The following is a 23,934-nucleotide window of genomic DNA, read 5'->3' as shown; positions in this document are numbered from 1 at the left end:
ACTATGTAGCTGAGGATGACCTTGACCTCCTGATCTTCCTGTCTCCATCTGAGTGCTGGGATTACAGGTGTGCACCCCCATGCCTGACTCATGCAACATTGGGAAGAATCCAAGGCTTTGTGCATGCCTGCATGCTGGGCAAGCACTCTGCTAGGAGCTATACTCACAACCATCATATTTCTCTTATATTTACCTAAATGTTTTTATTTTTATTTTGATTCTGCCAGATTTGATCAAATGAGTTGGTAATTAGCAGTTGCCAAGAGTACCAGCGTCTAACCTAGTTTTGAACTTTTCCTTTTCTTTCTTTTCTCCTCTTCCTCTTCCTTTTTGCATGCTCTGGGCCACAGAAAAAATTTAAAGTCCCATAACATAGTCATATCATCTCAATAACTTGCCAGTTTACTAACTATTCATAGGAATTTCTGTACATAACTTGGTTACAAATGGTGGATGGAGATTGACAAGGAAGAGTCCGTGTTTATAGGTCTCTCACATTAACAGATCCCCATCAATTCTTTGGCCTTGAAAGCAAACCCGCATTAGAGACTAAAGGGACCCACACAGTTAGTAGTCTACATCAGAGCCCTGATTGGTCTGACCCAGGTTTCTTGTTCCTTAGACACTGGCATCATTATTTTCACAATGAGGCGAACATCAGGGATAGGTCAGGGACATGACAAGGACTTACTGGTTTTGACGCTGAAGTGGATGACATCTTGGCAGAGTTTCAGCAGCTTGTCCTGTGGCTCTCCTGTGTCCCTCATCTCCAGATCAAGGAGTTGCCTCAGCTGCTCAGGGGGCTGCCACTCACACACCTGGAGATTGAGTGACAGCTCATGGTTAACTAAGTTCCCAGGAGAGCCCAGGATGGGGGTATCGGATGAGCCAGAACTCTGGCCCCAGGTAGCTCCAAAGGAGCAGAAGACATGGGAATTACAACCTGCTGAAGCTGCAGGCCACCATAAAAGGAGCTGTGAGAACAGTATGGAGCCAGCTGGGACCAGAGAGGTCCATTCAGATCTCCTAGGAGAGCTGACATCAGACTGGTGACATATGTAAGAATAGAGTGAGTCAGCCGAGGTTAGGGATGAGTCCCAGAGTGCTCTGGGTGGAAATGACATGGGATGGAAGGTCAGGCAGCCTACAGTGTCTCTAAGATGTCATGGAAGCATGTTTGACTGCAGCATAAATCAGAAGGAAGAGGAAAGGCAGCCATGAGTTAAGCTAGACACTGACTGTTCCCTGAGATGACTCTTCCTTCCCATAGTCTGTCAGCCCAGCTGCCAGGGTGGGCCTCTCTCCCTCAAGCCATTTCCATATATTCCTGTGCAAATACCCTCACTACGTACCATTTTCACAAGGTCAAAGCAGAAGTAATTATGCAGTCTATGTTCTACCAATGAGCTCTGCCCCCTCTTAGTAGAAGTAAAGATGAAGACTCAAAACCACCCTGCTTCTCGGCCTGCATTTCTTCTCTGGTACTCCTACCTCCTGCTTTTCTCGCCTCCTTCTTCCTTGGACATACCAAGTGTGCACACACTGCTGGGGTCTTCACACACATCATCCTCTGCCTAGGATGAGTCTCTCTCACCTCCTTCTTTTCATGGTGAACTCCCTCAGTTTTTGTATGTCATTGCTGAAACGCTTCAATTATTTCTCAGTGACCGTTTTGTATCCTAACGTTCCCACCTGCCCATGACCCAGTCACAATCACTCTCTCCAACTTCTTCCATTTTCCACAACAGGTAATCACTAATATATTCCCTCATCTGTTATGTCCTACACAATCTCTGCAGGGGCAGAGCTGTTGGCTTGTTCATCCATGAAGCTTGTTCAACACTGCTCCACAGCTCCTCAGTAAAGATGGATCAGGACGCAAGGTTAATGATGGTGCTGGGTTACAGGGGTGTTGGGGAGAAGATGGGGCTTTACTTTAAAGTACTCAATGGAGGTGTGTGGAGCAAATGAATGAGTAAATGGAGAGAGAGAGAGAGAGCTAAATCAAGGTGGGCTTTATAAAACTCTGGGAAGAGTCAGGGACAAAATTCTAGGCTTCCTGTGATGATATACCAGGGGGACAGGTGCCCCCGGCTCAGAAAGAAGCTGCAGGGATCCATAGAGAACACTGGCACTTAAGGAACCACACGGATGACCTCTGACAGGGAGAATGCTGATAAGAGAGAACGCAGACCTTCCTTCTAGGATGGTGTAGTGGGGCCGTACATTAAAAGAAGGGTCTGGTGCCAAATGATGCTGAGAAGCCAAATTAACGACCAACCAGCCCCCAGGGAATTCATCACCACAGAGGTGTTCTTGGCACTAGCAATGTGACCAGAGAGGTGGGGTGGAGGAGAGATCCTGGAGGAGTGGAGAGGTAGGAGGTGAAGAAGCAGAGGGAAGGACCGAAGACATTTTATAAAGCTTGGTGGTAGAGAGGAGGAGAGGCTGAGGCGAGAGACCAGGGAGTAGAAGTGGGTGAGAAGCCATGGAGGCGGGAAGGGGAGGGGGGAGCAGGAGGAACTAACAAGTTGTGTGACAGGTGTGAAATTCAACTCCCATGGTGGCTCCCTGACAGACAGAGGTGAGTCCGGCACGCCTGAGACCACCCACAGGAATGTGTGTGTGTGTGTGGTGTGTGTGTGTGTGTGTGTGTGTGTGTGTGTGTGTGTGTGTGTGTGGTGTGTGTGTGTGTGGTGTGTATGTGTGGTGTGTGTGTGGTGTGTGTGTGTGGTGTGTGTGTGTGTGGTGTGTGTGGTGTGTGTGTGTGTGGTGTGTATGTGTGTGGTGTGTGTGTGGTGTGTGTGTGGTGTGTGGGGTGTGTGTGGTGTGTGGGGTGTGTGTGTGTGTGGTGTGTGGGGTGTGTGTGTGTGTGTGTGTGTGGTGTGTGTGGTGTGTGTGTAGTGTGTGTGTGGTGTGTGTGGTGTGTGTGGGGGGGTGTGGGGTGTGTGTGTGTGTGTGTGTGTGGTGTGGTGTGTATGGGGTGTGTATGTGTGTGGTTTGTGTGGTGTGTGTGTGTGTGTGTGTGGTGTGTGTGTGTGGTGTGTGTGTGTGTGGTGTGTGTGTGTGTGTGTGGTGTGTGTGTGGGGTGTGTGTGTGTGTGTGTGTGTGTGTGTGTGTGTGTGTGTGTTGGGGAGAGTATATGTGTACACATGTAAATTCAGAAGTCAGAGGACAACCTTGGGCCGTCCCTTAGGAGCTTGCTGATTAGGCTAGATTGTCTAGGAAAGCGCTCCAGAAAGCTTCTCATCTCGGCCTCCCCAGTGCTGTGATTACAAGCATGCACCTCCATATCGTATCTTAAATTACGGATCCTGGGATGGAGCTCCAGTTCCTCAGGCTTGCACAGCAAGTACTTTACTGACATCACTGGCTCCCGGGATCTCCTCGCCAACCCTCTCCCTGCCACCTTGTCACCTGTTGGAGATAGAATCTCTTATAGTTCAGGCTGTCCTTGAACTTGCTATGTGGATGAGGATGACCTTGAACCCCTGATCCTCCAGCTCTCACGTACTGAGATGATATATTCTATATTGTCATGATGGACACCAGACTCCATGGAAGCAAAGGCAAAGGAGTAAGCTTTATTGAATATAAGCTTCGATACCCATTTATAAAAAAGTGGCTGAGGATGAACATCTACCTGTGAGGTCACCAAGAGTGTGGCATGCCACTGCAGGTCATCTTAGAATGGTGTCCTGATGGTTCTCAGGGAGTATAGACAAGTTAGTGTCAGAAAAGCTTCACTTGCTGGCCCCAACCCCAGCTGGCTTGCGCCCTCACTTCAAATGGACAGACAGCTTTCGTATCTACAACATCGGTCACTTTGGTACTCTTTAGCTGGACCCCAGAGTCCCTTCATTGGGGGTCCTATGTTCCTTTTTCATCTAATCCCCCATGGGTCTCCTCTGTCAGCGCTCCTTTCCAGTCTCTTCCACAAGAGGAATGCCCTTGCTCTGAGCACACCTTGCCCCTCGGTGGTGTGTTTTCCAGCTTTCTCTCCTGTCCCTAGTGATGAGAACATCCCTGCAACTCCTCTCTGCCTTCCTGAAACTAATTTAACCATTACTCCTGCCCCAGTGTGTCAGCTCCTCTGTGAACTCTGGAAAGGTCTGCCCCAAACGCCCAGCACTCACTGCCCCCTCACCGGGACCCCCATTCTCTTTACAAATGAAAATGTACCTGTCTAGTTGGATCATAAATTCAGTTTGAAACTGGGCCTTCATCTTCTGTTTCTTTATTTCCTCAAGGGCTCAATTTAATGCCTTTCAAGTAGCTAGCATTCAGTTAAAATTTAATTACTGAACAAAGCCTAGATTAAAAAAATACAGCCTTAGCCAGACATGGCTGGTGCCTTACACCTATGATTCCAGCACTCAAGAGGCGGAGGGAAAGGAGATCAAATCGGGGCCAGCCTGGGCTACATAGATCTTATCTCAAAAAACAAATCAAATCAGTCAGCATTCCAGTATGGGTCGGGGAGAGGCTCATGAGACTCTCACCTAGCTGAGGAAATATAGGCAGCTGATAGATAAGAGGGGCGGCCAGTTCTCTTCAAGGGTGTGGATCCTGCTAGGCTGCCTGTAGAGCATGGCCAGCTCCACACAGAGAAACATAGGGGGAGCAAAAACTAGAGTAATCAGGTTCTGAACAGAAATGAAGAGGGGGGAAGAGATTAGGAGGAAGAGAAAAGATAATGACATGATATTGAGAGGCGGTGTGCTGGGGCAATCTGGGAGGAGCTGGAGGGAACCGTGAGGGTGGATATGATCAGAATATGTTGCTGAGGGTCTGGAGAAATGCCTCATGCTTTGGAGCACTAGCTACTCCTCCAGAGGACCTGGATGTGATTCCCAGCACCCACATGGCAGTTCACAGCAGTCTGTAACTTCAGTTCCAGGGATCTAACACACCCTTCTGGCCTCTGTAGGTGTACATGTACACGAACATGGTACACATTTGTATATGTAGGCAAACACTTATACACATGCACATACACTAAAAAAAAGATTAAATTTTTTTTAAAAAAAACATTGTATACATGTATGAAATTCATGAAGAATAAATATATTTTAAAAGCATAAAAATAATAAAAACAAAACTTTCTGGCAGAGAAGTGTGTTCCTTAGCAAACATGATTCAAAGTATTTCAGAGAAATGCAGAGAAGTCTGACGTTAAATTATAAATACATGAACGGATAAAAGCTGCCACAATCAATTTTGTCCTGAGCATGACTATTCTGACTATGTTCAGAGATCATGACAATCTAGTCTATTAGCTTTCTAATTAGTGACCAACATTTCAGAATAAATACCATCACCTCCAAACTCAGTTATAAGTGGCATTTGTTTGCTACTAATATAATTGGGGAAGTCTTGCCTATGTGTGCACTTGTTAGTAATTCGACAGGAGAAGTGATTGGGATGATAAATGGCAATTTAGCAGTTGTTAGAGGTTCCCGGGGTGTGTGGAGAAGTTAGGAACACGAACAGTGAAGCCATACCACTTGGATTTAACCCCAGCTGACATGTACTAGCATGTGATGTGGTTGAGATACATGACCCCATGTGCCTCTCTTTATCCCTCCTTTCCAAAATAGGAACAATACCATGTATACTGTTTAGAGCTCATGTCATGACTCTGTGTGTGTGTGTGTGTGTGTGTGTGTGTGTGTGTGTGTGTAGGTCCGTGTGTGTAGGTCCGTGTGTGTCTGTGTGTCTATGTATCTATGTTTGTTTATGTCTATGTGTCTATGTGTGTCTGTCTGTCTCTGTGTGTCTGTATATGTCTATCTGTGTGTTTGTGTGTCTCTCTGTGTGTCTGTGTGTGTGTACATTTGAGTGTCTGTGTATGTCTGTGTGTGTATATGTCTGTGTGTCTGTGTGTCTATGTATCTGTGCATGTCTATTTGTCTGTGTGTGTTTCTTGTGACAACATATGTGTGTAGCTGCATTCACATGTTTGCCTGTGTGACTGAAGGTCAGAGGACAATGTTCTGTCATTCCCTAGAAAATCTCATCCATTTTTTTGTCATTTATTTTTTGAGACAGTTTATCATTGCCCTAGAGTTTTCCCAAGTAAGCTTGGGTGGTTGGCCAGTGAGTCCCAGGGATTTAACTGTTTCAACCTCCACTGGCTGATAGTTCAAGATCATGTACCACACCCAGCTTTTGTATGTGGATCAAATTCAGATCCTGATACATGGTAAGAGCTTTGTGAAATGAGTTAACTCCCAATGCTATGGTGAAGGGATCAAACATGCTGTACACATGGCCTAGACCTGAGGGTGAGACTTAGCACACAGCACCCACTCCATAGAGCACTTGGCCTGGGCCTGAGGGTGAGACTTAGCACACAGCACCCACTCCCTAGAGCACATGGCCTGGGCCTGAGTGACACTGGTGGCAAGTCTAAGCTTTACTTGAGGCTGAACCTGAGCCTGTGTTTTAATCCTAGACCACAACGGGCGCCACACAGCAGTCAGACTAACAAGCCATGATTTCCTGTGTGAGACGCTTGGGAAAGCGTCTACGAGATTGTTAGGTAAACACTCTTCAGTGTTTGGCATCCCGGTTGATTTCCACCAGTGAAACAAAGATAACGTACGAGACAGGGGAAGTACATTCTGTGAGGGCAGAGTCCATATCATCCAGGCAATCAAACAGGGCGGGGCTTCCTCCCTGTGTTTCCCGACCTCGCTAGGCAAGCCCTGGGACAGCCTTCTCAAGAGCCCACAGGGAGAGACAATCTGTCCACAAGCTGATGGGACATGGAGGCCAGGGAGGGAAGTGGCCACATCTGTGGCATCTGACTCTCCCTTTAGAGAGATGAAAGTGTGGACACCCCATTATATTCAGTCATACCGATACGGGAAACATACCTGGGATATTAACACCCGCGGCCCCCCCCCCTACCGTGTGTGTGTGTGTGTGTGTGTGTGTGTGTGTGTGTGTGTGTGTGTGTGTGTGTGTAAATGAGGACATGTGCATGCCATATGGGGAGGTCAAAGAAGAACTTCAAATGTCTGCCCTCATGGTTCTCCTTGCTTGAGATGGGGGCATCTCAGCATACCCCAGGCTAGACGGCCTGTGGCTTCCACATATCTTGTCTCTACCTCACCTTCCTTAGGAACACTAGGACTTCAGATGTATGCCACAGTGCCCAGCTTCACATGGGCTCTGGGCTCCCGAACTCAGCTCCTCACCTCTGCACAGCAAACTCCTCCCCTACTGAGCCATCTCCCAGGCCCTGTTCCTGGGACTTCCTGTGTGTTTTCTTTTTACCTTTTCATTGATGTCCGTAGCTTTCAAAACCACCTCTTCCATTACGAGCCTACAGGCTTCTTCAACAAATTTTTCTCCTGCTTTCACATCAGTTTGAGGTCCATTAAGTACAACCCCATCCACAAGGACAGGGCTCTTCTTACTAGGGGTCATCTCCTTCTGGATGGTGTCTCCTAGGAGGGCACAAACAGAATGGGTTTGAGAGCTCACACCACAAAACACAAACAAAGAAACACAGGAAACAGACTCCACAAATGGCATACGTTCGTGTGTGTGTGTGTGTGTGTGTGTGTGTGTGTGTGTGTGTGTGTAAGTTCTCCGATATGCCTATATTGTATGTGGAGCTTATTTCCCCTCAGACCCCTGCCCTTCCTCGCTTGCCCCTCACCATTCCTGTCAGTCTTCTTTGTCACGTGTATGTCTTCTTTTCACAGATGAGGGTACCATGTGGGGTATTGATGCTCACAGTTGCTCACACAAGGAAGTTCCCCAAAGTTCATGATTTACAAGACAGGTGGAGCCATCTTACTGTGTGTGCTCCTTCATATTGAGCTGTGTTGGTCCATGGAGTCGAGAGCTGATCCATCAGTACTATGTCAAGTCTGGCTCCAAAAGATTGCCACTATGTACAGTGCCTATGCTGAATGGAGAAGTTCAAATACAAGGCTGTCTGTAGCAGATGGACATCTCACAGAACACTACCTCTCAAAGATGGTGAGACACTTAGTAACATCCCCATGGGGTACAAATGATTGGCACAAGATCCTTTCCTTAGACATGCCCCTGCTCCCACCACAGCAGAATAAGAGAGAAAGGGAGTTGAATATTTAGAGAAGGGGAAATGGTACTTCAAACACCACCTATAATTAACTCTGTGCTGTAAGCATCTTTATTTTGTTTTGCTTGCTTGATTGTCTTGAGGCAGAGCTCATGTAGCCCAGGTTGGCCTCAAACTTGTTATGTAGCTGAAGGAAACTGAACTATTGATCTTCTTGCCTCCACCTTCCAGGACTGAGAGTGGAGCAACCACCACAACTGGTTGATGCTGGTGGGAGCTGGAACCCAGGGCTCTGTGCATGCTATGACAACCACTCAGCCAACTGAGCTGTGTACCCAGCCCCCAGCCCTTAACATGTAAAGCATGTATTTGTTCAACCTGTCAGAACCTGCTTCAGCAAGCAGGGAACCGTGTAACGGGCACAAGCCTCCGCCTCCCTTCCTCATGTGAGCTCAGCACCCCTTGGCCCTAGGCAGCAGTGCCATGCAGAGGCTTTACAGAAAAGGGCACGAAGCCACATGCATTGTTTTCCCAAGAAAGCAAGAATGCACTGTGAAACTGGAATACCAAATAGAATTTCATAAAAACCCATCTCAGATTTGATGTCTCTGAACAAGAGAAGAGGCCTGAAGGGTCATCCAGGCATCTTCAAAAAAGTAAACACTGAAATCTTCAAAGGCAGAGAGCCAGCCGGGCTAGCTGAGCTAGCCACCACCTCCATCAAGGCAGGCTCCATCAGCACACCTCTCTAAATGGAAGTGCCTGCATCCTTCCAGGGCATGCGGTTCCTGGGCTGCTTTCCCAGGAGCTGAATTTCAAAGTCTTTGGGGGAAGAAAGTTCCTTTGCTTTCCAAGAAGTGTTTCACTCACCAGATGGGAGTGCCATGGGGCCTAGGTAATAATGAATGTCCCGTGATTCATCTGACTCACCCCCACCCTACCCCCCCAACCCAAAACGCATTATTAAACACATATGTAAAAAGGCCCGTGTAAATGAGGCATGGTGGTTCATGTACTTGGGAAACTGAGACAAAGAGATTTCCAGGAATTTGAATCCAGCCTAGACTAATTCATGAGTTACTAATCAGCCAGTGCTACAGAATGAGACTGTGTGTAAAATGAAAAAAAAGGAAGGAGTTTTAGGGTTACCATTGCCATGATGAAACACCATAACAAAAGTAACTCGGGGAGGAAAGGGTTTATTTGGCTTACTCTTCCACGTTACTGTTCATCACTGAAGGAAGTCAGGAAAGGAATCTGGAGGCAGGAGTGCTGTGGGATGGTCTGTATGTCAAATTACTCTGATTGGTCAATAAATAAAACACTGATTGGCCAGTGGCTAGGCAGGAAGTATAGGCGGGACTAACAGAGAGGAGAAAAGAAAGAACAGGAAGGCAGAAGGAGACACTGCCAGCCGCTGCCATGACAAGCAGCATGTGAAGATGCCGGTAAACCACAAGCCACATGGCAAGGTATAGATTTATAGAAATGGATTAATTTAAGCTATAAGAACAGTTAGCAAGAAGCCTGCCATGGCCATACAGTTTGTAAGCAATATAAGTCTCTGTGTTTACTTGGTTGGGTCTGAGTGGCTGTGGGACTGGCAGGTGAGAGAGATTTGTCCTGACTGTGGGCCAGGCAGGAAAACTCTAGCCACACAGGAGCTAGTGCAGAGGCCATGGAGGGGTGCTGCTTACTGGCTTGCTCCTCAAGGCCTACTCATCCTGCTTTCTTACAGAACCCAGGGCCACTAACCCAGGGATGGCACCACCCACAATGGACTAGACCCTCCCCCATAGATCACTAATTAAGAAAACGCCTTACAGTCTTGCCTACAGCCTGATCTTATGGAGGCATTTCCTCAGTTGAGGCTCCCTCTTCTTCAATGACTCTTGACACTGCATGAGTACTCCTCATCATACAGTTTGTTAAATGTAACCATATTTTCCCTGCCAATTACTGTTTAAGACAGGGTTTCTCTGTATAACCCTGGCTGTCCTGGAACTCGTTCTTTAGACCAGGCTGGCCTTGTCACAGAGATCCTGCCTGCCTCTGCCTCCCAAGTGCTGGGATTAAGGTTAAAGAGGTGCACTGTCACTTAAGATTTATTTGTTTTTATTTTATGCATATGGGTATGTTGTCTGCATATATGCCTGTGCATGCAGTGCCCAAGGAAGCCAGAGGAGGGTGTCAGGTCCCCTGGAACTGGAGTTACAAACAGGCGTGAGTCACCTTGTGGTACTAAGTGAACCCAGGTCCTCTGCAAGCGCAGCAATTGCTCTGACGCACAGAGCCATCTGTCCAGCCCCCATCCTTATTAAGGAAAGAAGAATAACCCAAACATGTCTTCATTCATCTTCATTTTACATCTGAAGACTTAATTTAGACAACCTTACATCAGAAGCATCATGCTGTCCCCAAGAACCCCTTCCTACCCTCACAGCCCCACCTCCCAGGAAGGATGTTGATAAAGTGCCCGGTGGAAAGGCTTGCACCACCCTGTCTCCTGTGCCTTCAACCTTTCACAAGTGCTGGTCAAGCCCAGCCTGAAGGCAGGGCCTGAACTGGCTCAGACCATACAGCTGGACTCGTGACTGGTGGCTCAGTCAGCCTGGATATCCGTGTCTCGGGGGGCTGGCTGCTTACCCAATATAGCCTTCCAGAGAAATCACTCTGCGCACCCAACCCAGATATCAAAGCATATTTACTACAAGCTTGGATTTGATTGCATTCTCTTTCCCTAGACATACACCCTCTCTCCTGTTGATAATCCCTGGGTTCAGTTAACTGTGGAAATTTACAGAAACAATTTCTAAAAGGCAGTTTCAGCCCTGGGCCTCTCTGAGTAGCTCACATTCTAAATCCACCTAAATATGCTCACACGGTCTATTTTCAAAATTCCCTAGAATGTATGTGTTTTTGAATATTTTCTATGCTTCCTTCTTGGATGCTCAAACAATATCCTCATTTATTTATTTAGTATGCCTCAGATGGTTTTCTCCCAAAAATTCAATGTTCTGGTAAAATTCTGTGGCCAGATAAACCTTTTAGTGCCATTACTGACAGAGGTAACAGATGACTTAGTCTTGGACAGATATCTGGAGTGGTGGTGTGGGGGGGGGGGGGGTCCGCAGTTCCCAGCTCCACCCCCATTACCCATGGAAGTGGCTGGTTCCTGATCCTTCCAAGCCCTCCATTTACCCTCCACTTGAAAGTGTGTGGTGAATACTGGTGAGGGAACACTGAGGAAACCCCAGTGGGGAAATGTTTTACATGGAAATGCCTTGCAAGGGAAGGAACTTTCCCCTCAGGGGAAAAAAAAGTTTTCTAGGTTTTAAAAATAAAGTGGGAAAGAGGGCAATTATTCCGGGAACTGTGGATGTGTCAGAAGGTAGTGCTATTATTAAACACATAGAAAAGTGAGCTTTTTTTCAACCTCATTAGTGGGATTTCTGGCCTTTATTGCCCAGGGATAAAGAGTAGTTCGTTCTCTCTCTCTCTCTCTCTCTCTCTCTCTCTCTCTCTCTCTCTCTCTCTCTCTCATAAAAAAATGTCAAACACCCACTCACAAGCAGAATAACAGTGCAGTTCAAATCATGGCTGCCTTCACACCGATCTGTTCAAAAGTCCTTGTCCTTTACAGAATTGATTAGGAACCTTATCAAGAACAGGCTGGAGAGCATGGATACTCTGTGACTGCATCTTAACTCTGCTGATGGTTGGGGCAATGTGCTTCTCCTGCATGGGTTCAGGACAGAAACACCCCTGGCATCTCTGATAGGCTAAGCTGGATCTGAGGCAAATGACCATTTGGGACCATCTTCCTCTCTGTCATGGTTAATCCGATTAATAAAGAACTTCAAGTCAGAGAGATGGTCACAAAGAACACACCCAGGAACACAGGGTGCTCAGCATCCCAGTCCTTCCACCTGAGTCCTGACTGTCATCGAGGGCTTGGATCTCCGCAGGTGCCCGCCAGCCTAGCCCAGCTCTAAGGCTGTTCTCCATACAGCAGCACCAGCATCCCTGTGAGGAGACAGGTGACAGCATGGGCTAAGTGATTCATGACTCCTCACTGGATCAAAGCCAGTGAGAGTGCTCATTATGTCCTCCTTGGCCCCGCATGACTCTTGTCTCTGTTACCTCATTGGCTTCAGACTTCACATCCCACTATTGTTTTCCAAGCTCACCCTGTTCCATTAAACCCTTCAGTGTCCTTAACATCTTCCCTTGAATGGCAGTTTTTCAGGGAGGTGTTCCTTGACCCCAGAATCCATAGCAACCACCTGTCCCTGGCTGCCCTTTTCTTCCTTGACTCAAAAGTAGTGATGGCTGTGTTACTTCCTAAAGCTGTGGGTCGAGGCTGTTGAGTGGCACTCTTCTCTTCCCTTCTTTCCCCTTCAGTGCTTGAACTGCTCCAAACCATCCTCAGTCAAGGACTGACATCCACATCCCTCTCACATCTGCATGTCTACCAGCCCCTCAACTGCGTGTCTTCCAGTGCCCCCACAAAAGCTCAACGTTTGCTTTGCTCAGAGCTCTCCTTGCTCAAAGAAAAAAAACCCGATAAATCCAACTTAAGTCCTGCTTCAGATAGAGATGGCCTGTCCTTTCACAGAGGATCAAATGCACCAATACATCTAAAGCCTTAAAACAGCCACAGGTACACATTGGGCACTCTACAAACATTGGTGGATACCAGCTGTCACAATAAATATGAGCCAATAGAAGGGTGTCACAGGGGTATTTAAATGTACAAACACACAAGAGAAATTTTCCAGTGTTATTAGGTTGTGACAGGGGCAGGAAGGTTCTCTCAAAGGGTAAGAAAGTGGTTGGTGAGGTGCCCAAAGGCAGAGGATGCCCATGTGAAGGAGGCAGAATTTCTGCACAAGGCTTGGGATCCAAGATGGCAGAGGAGTTTTTCCACCCACTTAGGATAGACATCTGTGCAAGAGCGTCATCTTGTCACTTCATGTGGTTGTCAGTGGAGAGGCTCTACTTCCTGTTCTAGATCACAAACTCCCACGGGGAAAGAGCCATGTGTGATTCTTCTGAGTATTCCAGGAACAGAGTTCAGACACTGGCTTCCAACAATGCTCAGGGACTAAATTATCTTCGAGATAACTGTTGAACTGAATCATCAGCTTGGGCTGACTACATTCTCTTGGAGGCCATCTTATCTATTTCAGACAAGCCCCAAATCCCCTCCACAACCCAATAGCCTACATAGTGAGAGAGTTGAGTCCCCATTTCACTCAGTCATTCCAAGCTCTCTGATCCTGGTACAATTATAATACAGCCTCTCTATGCCTCAGTTTCCCCATTTATAAAATGGGAGAGCCTCTGATAAAAGGGATGGCACTGCCAATAGAAACCATCTGGAACCGTTGGTGAAGGCTCACTTGGGTACCTGAATTCCTGCCTGTGTGTGTGGGAAGCACAGAAAATCGGGGCTTTTCGCAAGCACTCCAAACTTGTATCTAATTTTAAGAATATACACATTGCTTTGGAAATCACAATTCTGGGTGACCTTGAACTCCTTTCAAACCCTTGGTTGTCCAGTTTCTATCATCTTTTGGTGGTTATGCACTATTCCAGCAGATGTCTGTCAGTATCAGTCTTCTGTCCACGACACTTGCCAGGTTAGTCTACAAAGGCATCAGCTGGACCTTCCTCTTAAACACCCCAAAGTCTCAGCAGGGAGGGGAGTGCAGAAAAACTCTAATATGCAATGGGTATAGTGAATCTCACATGCTGGGTCTTCATCTGAGGGTCTCATAGGTTATGCAGACTTAACCGCAATAGAAACTCTGGTCAGTTACTTAGTCAGAAACTCGGATCAGTTACAGATGAGGGAACTAAGACACAGAAGGTTTCACGGGGCTTAATTGATTTACTCAATGTTATAGAATTTGTAATAGGGAAACTGAGATAAATGCTACCGTGGAGTTCAATTAAAGGGCAGTATGATTCTGTTCTGCCCTCAGTCTGCAAGGCAGTGTGAAGGAGTTAAGAAAGACAACAAGAGGGATTAGACTTAAGACTTGTCCCCAGTGTTCCCAGTTATTGAGAGCCTCTGAGGGCTGAACGACTACTGTAGACAGTTGCCCAGTGCCACATGCCAAGAGAAAGATTCCAATACAATATTCTGCATGTAAATAGCATAGGCATTTGGGAGTCAGGGTCAGAGTTACAGAGGTTGTTGTATGTGGAAAGAATTTTAAATGAGAATATTTGTCTTGTTTTTAAATACCTGCTGTAATAAATAATACTTTTAAAGCCTCAGTACATCTTAAGTTATTGACTCTGCAGACAATTACAATAACGGAGCCATTTAAGAGTGGCTTCAGATGCAGGCTTGTGTCATTTCCATAGGACTGTGCAGTGAATACCGAGATGAAGCAAGTCTGAATCCCCTTCCACTGGACATTGATCCATCAGTTCTCAAGGAGAGTTCTTATTTTGCCAGTTATAACACTCCCTTTCCCACTAGTTCCTGACAGTATGTTATCTTCGATGGGACCAGTTTGGTTTGACTTTGTACAATAAGCCATGGTGCAACACTCCAAGCATGGCGGTGCCCCCACTGCCAATCAGTGGATGTCCATTTTCATCCTCTGCTGCATGAACTTGTTGAAAAGGTTTCCATTCATATCCAATGTATGCCAAAGCTAGAGCTATGAAAGTAGATAGACCCTAGCCCAAGTTCTAATGCTATTCCTGGGCATATCTAACCTCCAGGGGACTCGTATTTCTTACTGGGAAATGGGGGAGGCAGCTGGCCAAGCGCCTGGAGCATCTAAAGGAGAGGAACGCATGCAAGGTGTTGAGGGAGAGTCAGGAAACAGTAAGGAGCTCAGCAAATGGTAAGCACCAACATAGAAAAGTCTAGATTCTCGGTCTCTTCAGTATGTGTCTCTTTGTCTGTGTCTCCCTCCCCCCACCCCCACCCCCCATCTCTCTGCATTCACCAATGGCTCAGATGGAGGTTATTATTATCAGCCATCGGTTTTTTGTTGTTGTTGTTGTTGTTTTGGCTCTTTGTGTGTATGTAAAAGCTGTCAATGGGAAGGTCTCCCATCTAAGAATCTTATTTGTTAAGTTACTGTTTACATCCAAAGATCAGAAAGACAGAGGAACAATGGATGAAGCAGGGATTCATGTTCCTTGGTTCAGGACTAAAACGCTCTCCAGAAAACTCACACAAAGACACTGGGGACGGAGAAGAGCCAGAGGGGTCAGGGTCTCCAGAGTATGATAAACCCATCCAAAAAAGGCTGAGGACCAAGGTAGGGGTTGAGGTAGTAATAATTAATAAATTAAGGAGAGCCTGCTGTGCACCAAGAACTCAACCCAGTGCCTAGGGACATAGAAGCAAGCCATACATGGTCTCTCTCCTCAGTACTGCTAAGCCTCCAAAGAGAATATTTGGGTAGCAAGGCAAAGGAAAATTGAGATTAAAAAAAAATAATAAAAAACCGAACATGTACTTCTAGAATGTTTTCTATCAGGAACCTCTGCTGATCATGACTGGATGCCTAATTTCACCAATGTTCTTGGTGCTGTTTGCACACCTTTTAAATTTCACTATTTCTGCTGTTGATGAGAGGGTCACTGTAGACAGACTGTAGGAAGAAGCCTGAAAGATAACAGTACAACTAGGCTGCTGCCCCATAACCTTTGAGCCTTGGGGACCCGTGTCTGGTGCAATGTCTGGAGAGGGCTGGAGTGGAGAGGGAATGCTTTTACAGTGTCATTGCTGATACAAATAGATTCATAAATGACAAAACTATGTGCCCCACTTTAATCAGGAGGAAGTGGGCCAAGCAAGGGAGAAGAAAAGACCAAGACAACTTGAGTCAAATTGTACTGATTGGTTAATTACAGTGATACTTATAGGTATGGTTAAATTTCCCTTAGCTGAAATCCATAATGAATAGATACTTTTCAAATGTGATAAAGTGGTTATAGAATGTTCCCTGACCTTCTATGATGTGCACTATCTTGGGGCAGGCAGCATGGGAAACTTGGGTATCAGTGAGACACACTGGCAGAGACCTGAAACCCCAGGGAAGGTGTGTTTATGAATACTTAAAATCTCACCCAGAAAAACTAGTGTGGTGTCTGAGGTCAGTCAATCTAGAAAAGAGCACTGTGACCACCCTTGAAAAGTAGAGGGTTCTAGGTAAGGTGGCATTCAGGACTATTTAGATATCTAGTTGCCTCCTTCATGAACAAGCCAGGTTCATCAAGACCACCCAACTTCAGGAGGACAAGGCCTGGGTCAGCCATGGAAAGAGCCACTGTTGATTGATAATGGTCAGGGAGGTACACTGCCCCACCTTTTGGTTAAGACAGGATCTAATGTGTCCCAAGGACTCATCAGGACATGTTAGGTATTCAACGCTGTATGTCATAGTCAAAGCTGAGCAATGAACGAGAGGACAGAGGAGGCAATGTGGGTGGATCAACAGGTGAAGACCTGAGTTCAGTCCCCAGGACTCACAGAATGAAAACACCAGGCAGCACACTGCATGTTTGTAACCCCAGCAATGGGGGTTGGAGCGTGGAGGGGGTGGAGACAAGTGGAGCCCTGGAATTAGCTGGCCAGACTCCCTAACCTACTACGTGAGCTCTGGACCAGTGAAAGACCAGATCTCAAAAACACAAGATGGATGGTACCTAATGAATTGTACACATACACACACATAACACACACACACACACACACACACACACACACACACACACACACACACACATTAAAAAAGACTGACAAATTTGCATTTACTTGACAAAAAAGCCAACAGAGAAACAATTAAGATCATCACGGACTCTTAGAGATGTGTTAGAGGAAATTCCTTGACTTGTCAAAACAAGGATGAGGAGGTATTTTAGATACAGTTAGGGAAACACATTCCTGAAGAGTTGTCTGAATTAAGATAAGAAAGAGAAAAAGGCTCCAGACATGAAAGGCCACAGAAAGAAAAAATAACACAAACCATCGACATATTGGCCTCTGCAAGAAACAGAAAGAGAGGGTCAGGGCCCCAGTGTAATGACCAGCAGCAGTGGGAAGAAAGTGAGACTTGGCAGCCTGGAGTCAGAGTAGAGAGGCTGCCTTGTGTTCTAAAGTCAAGCAGGAAGCCACTTAGAACTTCCGGCAGGTTCAGAGGAGTGCTGAAGAAAGATGTAGGTGCGAGGGAGGGTTCGGATAAGGGAATAAAGGTCTAATGTAAGGATCCAAGCTAGCGCTGATCCCAGCCAGGAAGATGGGATCACAGCCAAAGAGCAGACTGGCTGGCAAGTCTGTGCTCACGTGCACTTTTTCCTGCAGTCACGTTAGTAGAATGAACCCCACAGGTTCTTGGGGAGGACTGTTTTTCTATCTCCCACTGAACATAAGCTCTTACAGTGAACTTTAGGTGAAATGCTGACAGAGTAAGTCAGAACAAAGATCCATGCACACATGAGTACTTCGCCTTATAGCAGAGGACTGGTGGCTAGAAAATATTTCTGGGTGGTGACATGCTCCCCTCACCCACGGTTTTATTTAATGGAATCCCATTGTTAGCATCCGAGATGCTAGTTCAATGACTCAGACTCAAATAACACTCAAATATCAAGTCATCTCCTTCAACAACTAAGCTAGGCCCCAGCTTCAAGAGGACAAACACATGAAAGTAGCTAGCTGTCCCTTGCCAATGGTCAAGGATGCATGCTGACCATCACACATTTCTTTCTTTCTTTCTTTTTTAAACACAGGCCTGTACCTAAGGCTGCTCCCAAACTTGCTATCATATAGTGAGCTCCACAAGACTGGTCTTCACATCCCATTACATTCACCTCTTTATCATCCATCAGGCTGGTTCCATGCTCTAACTGGGCACAGCAGCAGCAGGGCATGATGGTACATTTCTGGGACCTCACTCTGACTTTCCTCTGATGTTCATTAGCACTGTCTCCCCAGGAGTACAGAGCTTTCTGGCACTGTCCTTCCCTGTCCCCTTGCTGTATGATGCTCTGACTCTTTGCCTTCCCATCCACATATATTCTGGGGGCTCTATATTTCCTTTTATCCTATAATTTTCTGAGATTTAAGCCTGAGTGGAATGAATGCTATTTTAGTTAGAGTTATGGTTGCTGTGATAAAACACCATGACCAGAAGCTACTTGGGGAAGGAAAGGTTTATTTCACTCACCGTTGCATGTACCTGTTCATCAACAGCAGGGAGAGCAGAATCCTGGAGGCAGGAGTTGTTGCAGAGGCCATGGAAGAGTGCTGCTTACTGGCTTGTTCCCATGGCTTGTTCAGCCTGGTTTCTTATAGAACCCAGGACCACCTGCCCAGGGATGGATTCACCCACAATGGGCTGGGCCCTCCCCCATCAATCACTAATTAAGAAAATGCCCTACAGCTGGATATTATAGAAGCATTCTCTCAATTGAGGTTTCCTCCTTTTAGATAATTCTAGTTTGTGTCAAGTAGACATGCAACTAGCCAGGTGTACTGGGTGGTTTTGTGTAACAACTTAACACAAGCTAGAGTCACCAGAGGAAGGAGCCTCAGCTGAGGAAATGCCTCCTTGAGATGCAATTGTAAGGCATTTTTTTCTCTTAGTGATCCATGGAGGATGGCCCAACCATGGGTTCTGTAAGAAAGCAGGCTGAACAAGCCAGGAGAAGCAAGCCAGAAAGCAGCTCCCCTCCATGGCCTCTGCATCAGCTTCTGCGTCTGGGATCCTGCCCTGTTTTGAGTTCCTGTCCTGACTTCCTTCAGTGATGAACAGCAATGCTGAAGCATAAGTAAACCCTTTCCTCCCGAGACTGCTTTTGTGTTGTGGTGTTTCATCGCAGAAATAGAAACCTTAACTAAGCAACCAGGACAAATGCTTATTTGGTTTCTGACTTACTTTTTCTATCACTGTGATAAGACACCATGACCAAGATAACTTATAGAAGAGTTTATTTGGAAATTACAGTTTGAGTCCATGACCATTGTGGGGCTGTGGAGCATGGTCCCAGGCAGGCAGACATGATGCTGCACCATTATTGAGAGCTCACATCTTGATCCACAAGCACAAGGGAGAGAGAGAGAGAGAGAGAGAGAGAGAGAGAGAGAGAGAGAGAGAGAGAGAGAGAGAGAGAGAGAGAGAGAGAGAGAGAGAACTGGGAGTAGCATGGGCTTTTGAAACCTCCAAGCCCCCGGTGGCACACCTCCTCCAACAAGGACACACCTCATAATCTTTCCCAAACAGTTCTATCAACTGGAGACCAAGCATTCACATAGACGAGCCTGTGGGGCCATACTCATTCAAACCACCACAGTTCTTGGCAGCATTTTAGAAAGGTTCTATCTATTTATAACTGTGGGGTGGGCATGTATGATATGTGTGCATGAGCCATGGTGTGTATGTAGAGATCACAGGATGACTTTGTAGAGTTGGGTCTTTCGTTCCACCTTCCCATGGGTTCCTAGGCTCCAGCTCAGGTCACCAGGTTACTCCTGAAGCCGTCTTGGCACCCAGAACTTCTGCCTCACCTGGCTTTGGCAGCAATCTGACAAACCAAGGCTCCTCCGCTTGGGACATCCGAGTCCCAACAGTCATGCTCCCCTTGGCTCCTCTATAACCACATTATTTACATCTCTCCATGTCTGTGAGCTTTCCTGGGTCTAGCCTCCACAACTCCCCCTTTGAGTAAGCAAGAGCCAAGTTCGTGTTCTGTGGAACTAGAGAGCTGTGACTAATATCCTGAGAAACTTGGGATCTGCGGCCAGTTCCAACTAAGGAAAGTTAAAGTCAAATCGTTACACCCTACCCCGTGGACTCTTGGGATAATCAGCATTTCTCTCTATTTTTATTGTTCTCTGAAAGGAGGAGGCTGCCCGGTTACCGCCAAACAGTCTCTGCACTACGATTTCAGTTTGTTGCTCTTTGTTTTGTTTGGATCAGTTTGGGTTTGCTTATTTCTCTTTTTAACATCCCACTTACATACAATTCCATATACTGAATATCAGTGAGAACTGTAAAATCATAGTAAAAAGCCCAGAAAAACATAGCCAGACAGAAATGTAATGCAAGCCATGGTTTCAAGCCATCTGGGTAACTTTATCCATTGAGTATGTGTAATAGTTCTAGTTACACATAAAACAGACAAAATTGTTCCTGCATTTAAAAAACAAAAACAGTTAATACCGAGTGATTATTTACAATAAGCTGGATACGAAGCAGTGTTCGCATGGCTTGCATTGAATCTTTATTATGGGGACTCCTTGTTACCTCCATTTCCCAGCCAAGAAAACTGCAGTCAGAGAAATGAAAGGAACTGACCAAATCATGTAGCTAGTAAGTGGTGAGGCCAGAATGGCAAGTCAGGCAGCCTAACACCATGTACCTTGATTCTGGGGACTTCGAGGATGGCTCACCAGGTAAAAGCCCTTGCTACCCAGACCTGATGAGCTGAGTTCATTGCCAGAAGCATATAAAAATCCAGATGGGCATCTGTAACACCAGCACTCCTACAGTGAGATGGGAGAAGGAAACGAGAATTAGCTGGAGGTCCGTGAGCCAGCCAGCTAAGCCATGCTGGAGCAGAAAGGAGAGAGACCCAGCCTCAATGTGGAAGGAGAGAAAGGACTCCTGAAAGCTGTCCTCTAACTGCCACATGTTGGCTGTGTACATTGCATGGCCTTACACACAGGCATGCACACATACAAACTAAATAAATGAATTTAAAAGGACCACATTCTACTGCCCTGCTCACAAAAGATACTCAAAAAGATACTTCCTGTGTCTCATCAACCACACTAAACTATTTGGACACGTATTTTGTACTCTTAAAGCCATAAGCAATTACCTTGGAAGTATGTATTAAGTTGCAACGTGCTGCAATTTAATATCTAGTTTTAAAACCAATTTGCTCAAGTGTTGACTTCAGGATTTAAAATGTATTCCATTTAACCAGCAATTTAAATGAAAATTTAAATAAATGCTATAAATGGGTGCCTCATTTGCATGATCTGTTGATTAACTCTGATGTGATATCATCTGTGCCCAGGACTATGCTTCCTGTTGACGGCTCTGATGTGTCATCTTGGAGGTGAGACTTACTCTTAGCTTTTTCCATACCTCAGTACACATGTTGGAGTAGCCACACGTGGCCACCCTCTCATGTGGGAAGTGGGACTTGTTAAAACGCTTTTATGGCATTCTTGAGTACGGCTTTTTTAAAAACACATCGAAAAGCTGTTTGGAACGTCGATGTGACCTCTCCTTTAACAACAGCCTACATCGTCAAAACTGCCTTTTACGGAGGGGGACTCTGCTAAGACATTCCTGAACAAGAGGTTCTGATGTGAGGCTGAAGATGAATTCCTGAGAACTGAGGAGAGTCTGCCCAAGGTCTGCCTCACCTCTGCAGAAATTTCAAGCACTGAAAAAATGTTCAGGTGTCACCACACTGGTGTAGATGATGCTAATGATGGTACTCCTGTCTGGCACATGGTACCCACATGCCTTTGAGTTCCCTGATGTTGAGAAATTAAGTATTCCTAAAATACTCCATAGCGGGTCGCCATGACACTGTCCTGGGTTATATCCATCAATGCAGACCCACTTCTTCTTTTTTTTTTTTTTTTTTTTCTTCTTTTTTCTTTTTTTTTTTTTTTTTTTTTTTAATTTATTTATTCATTGTGTATACAGTGTTCTGTCTGCATATACACCTGCATGTCAGAAGAGGGCACCAGATCTCATTATGGATGGTTGTGAGCCACCATGTGGTTGCTGGGAATTGAACTCATGACCTCTGGAAGAACAACCAGTGCTCTTAACCTCTGAGCCATCTCTCCAGCCCGCAGACCCACTTCTATATAAGTTTGGATCCATCTAGAATATACCTCAACGATTTCTTTGGTTATATGTGGGAACCTGGGACCTTTGAAATTTACAGGCACTAGTGAATCATTTAGTGAATGTCCCCATTTTTTATTTGATACTAAAAGTTTAATAGCACAGATTGTTAAGTGAATCCATTGAAGACTATCCATGCTTTGCTCTTCTTAAGTATCTTTCCCTTAAACACAGAATCTTACTCTGTAGCCCAGGCTGTTCTAAAATTCACTGTTTAGCTCAAGCTAGTCTCAAACTCACAGCAGCATACCCACCTTAGCCTCCCTGTTGCTGGGATGGTAAGCATGAGCCACCACAACTGGGATAGCCTAACTATTTTGAATGTATCACATCATTGTATGTATCTCACTGAATATATTGCATCACTCAGGTAGAGCTATGTCAGGACTGTGGCACATCCTGTATAAAGCCATCCATTTCCACAGCACAATACTGTGAAAAACAAACAAAATTCATGTTGGACAAGCTAAGTAGAGAATAGTCTTAAATATATATATATATATATATATACAGTATAATATAATATACTTATTATACCTATACAGTATACCTTAGTTACCTATAGTTTCATGAATAATGATCCCAATTGCAGTAGCTTAAATCAACAAAAGTGTTTTTCCTTGAGGTTTAGCGGGCTCATATGGCATCTTCTGAGCTCACTGGCACACCATATCCAACCGACACACTGTCTCAGAGCCAAGTTCAGCAGAGGTGACTGAGCTTGCTATGGCTCTTCTCATTATTCAAGAGGTTGACCAGGCTTGCTCACAGATTGATGGCAGGGTTAAAGACAGAAAAGGGAAAAGCCACCCAGCCACTCACAGCCTCAGATTAGATGTCACACAGTATCACTTTGTTCTATTCTGCTCTGACAACAAGCCACAAGCTCAACCAGATTGGAGGAAAAAGCTCACCTCTCCACAGAGAGCAATGTTATATCACAAGGTGGTATGCATTCAAGGAAGGGAGAAAGTCACGTTTGCAGTCTATCAACATTCTCATACCTACCTGCTCATTCCCACATCAACATCTCCCAAATCCTAGCCCATGCCACATTCAAGCCTGAAGTCAAGAACTTTGTGACCTAAATCTGGTCTGCAGTTAGATAAGCCTACTCCACCAAGCCTGATCTTGGCCCAAGTTCCCATAGACAAAACCATAAGCTGTCAGATGCTATAAGCAACATTCATTAGTGATCTGAGACAGAAAGACACAGGACCCGCTTGCAGGTAAAAACAGGAGGCCCAGGACAATTGAAGGCCTGTGGCAGTTCTGAGATCTAGCAGGGCTTGTGTGTGTTACTCCCATTGAATGCAATCTCACTTGGCTATCCTAGGTGGTTCCTGGCCCATTGCTCTCCGGTGCTCTGGCAGAAATCAAGGCAGTACCCTGGCTTCTCTCACCACCTTAGAGCCCAGATGCAGAGATGGGTAGGCACAGGCACACCAGCAAGTGGGCCTGGCCTCTCTCCCTTCTGTATAGATGGTTGGCTGTGAACCCCAGACTTCCTTTGATGAGTGAAGCAAACTTGTCCCCCCCCCCAAAAAAAAAAAAACTGTGATACAAAATAAGCCTGTCATTCCTGAAAGCGCTTCTTTCCAGGCGTTTGACCACGGCAATGGGGAGAGTAACCAATGCCAGCTCCGGATAGGCTAATTCTGGCTGATACCAAAAGGGCTGGGTTAGCCAGGATTCAGTTCCCTGTGTTCACAACGAAACCCAGCTTCATGGAGTGTCTGCTGTGCACTCATTCACACGTACACCCTTGCTGCACGGCTTGCTTCCGGAAAAGCCACTTCTGGCCAAGAGTTCTTGTGTTTTGAATGCCAATTGTTTTAGTTTGATTTCTGTTGCTGGGTAGGGAAGAGAGAGTTGGTTTAAGCTCACAATTTCAGGTTGTGGCCTTTGGTTGTGGGGAAGTCAAGGCAGGCACAGTGGAGAGCACAGATAAATGGATGC

General features: G+C 45.9%; 1 protein-coding gene across 2 annotated transcripts in view; it reads right to left on the bottom strand.

The window, feature by feature from the left end:
- The window catches only part of Gadl1 (glutamate decarboxylase like 1), a 175,793-nt gene that overhangs the window by 133,991 nt on the left and 17,868 nt on the right, over positions 1 to 23,934 (bottom strand). For both annotated transcript variants that reach the window (XM_042281898.2, XM_006970253.4), the window contains exons 2-3: positions 7,285 to 7,457; positions 692 to 818 (exon numbers count right to left, since the gene is read on the bottom strand). In XM_042281898.2, the coding sequence (XP_042137832.1) occupies positions 692 to 818; positions 7,285 to 7,457 (300 nt within the window). The remainder of the gene's footprint in view (positions 1 to 691; positions 819 to 7,284; positions 7,458 to 23,934) is intronic.

The sequence above is a fragment of the Peromyscus maniculatus genome, chromosome 7 (assembly GCF_049852395.1).
Source record: "Peromyscus maniculatus bairdii isolate BWxNUB_F1_BW_parent chromosome 7, HU_Pman_BW_mat_3.1, whole genome shotgun sequence".
NCBI lineage: Eukaryota > Metazoa > Chordata > Mammalia > Rodentia > Cricetidae > Peromyscus > Peromyscus maniculatus.
The sequence above is the reverse complement of the archived record's forward strand: the minus strand, read 5'-3'. Positions and strand labels throughout refer to the sequence as shown.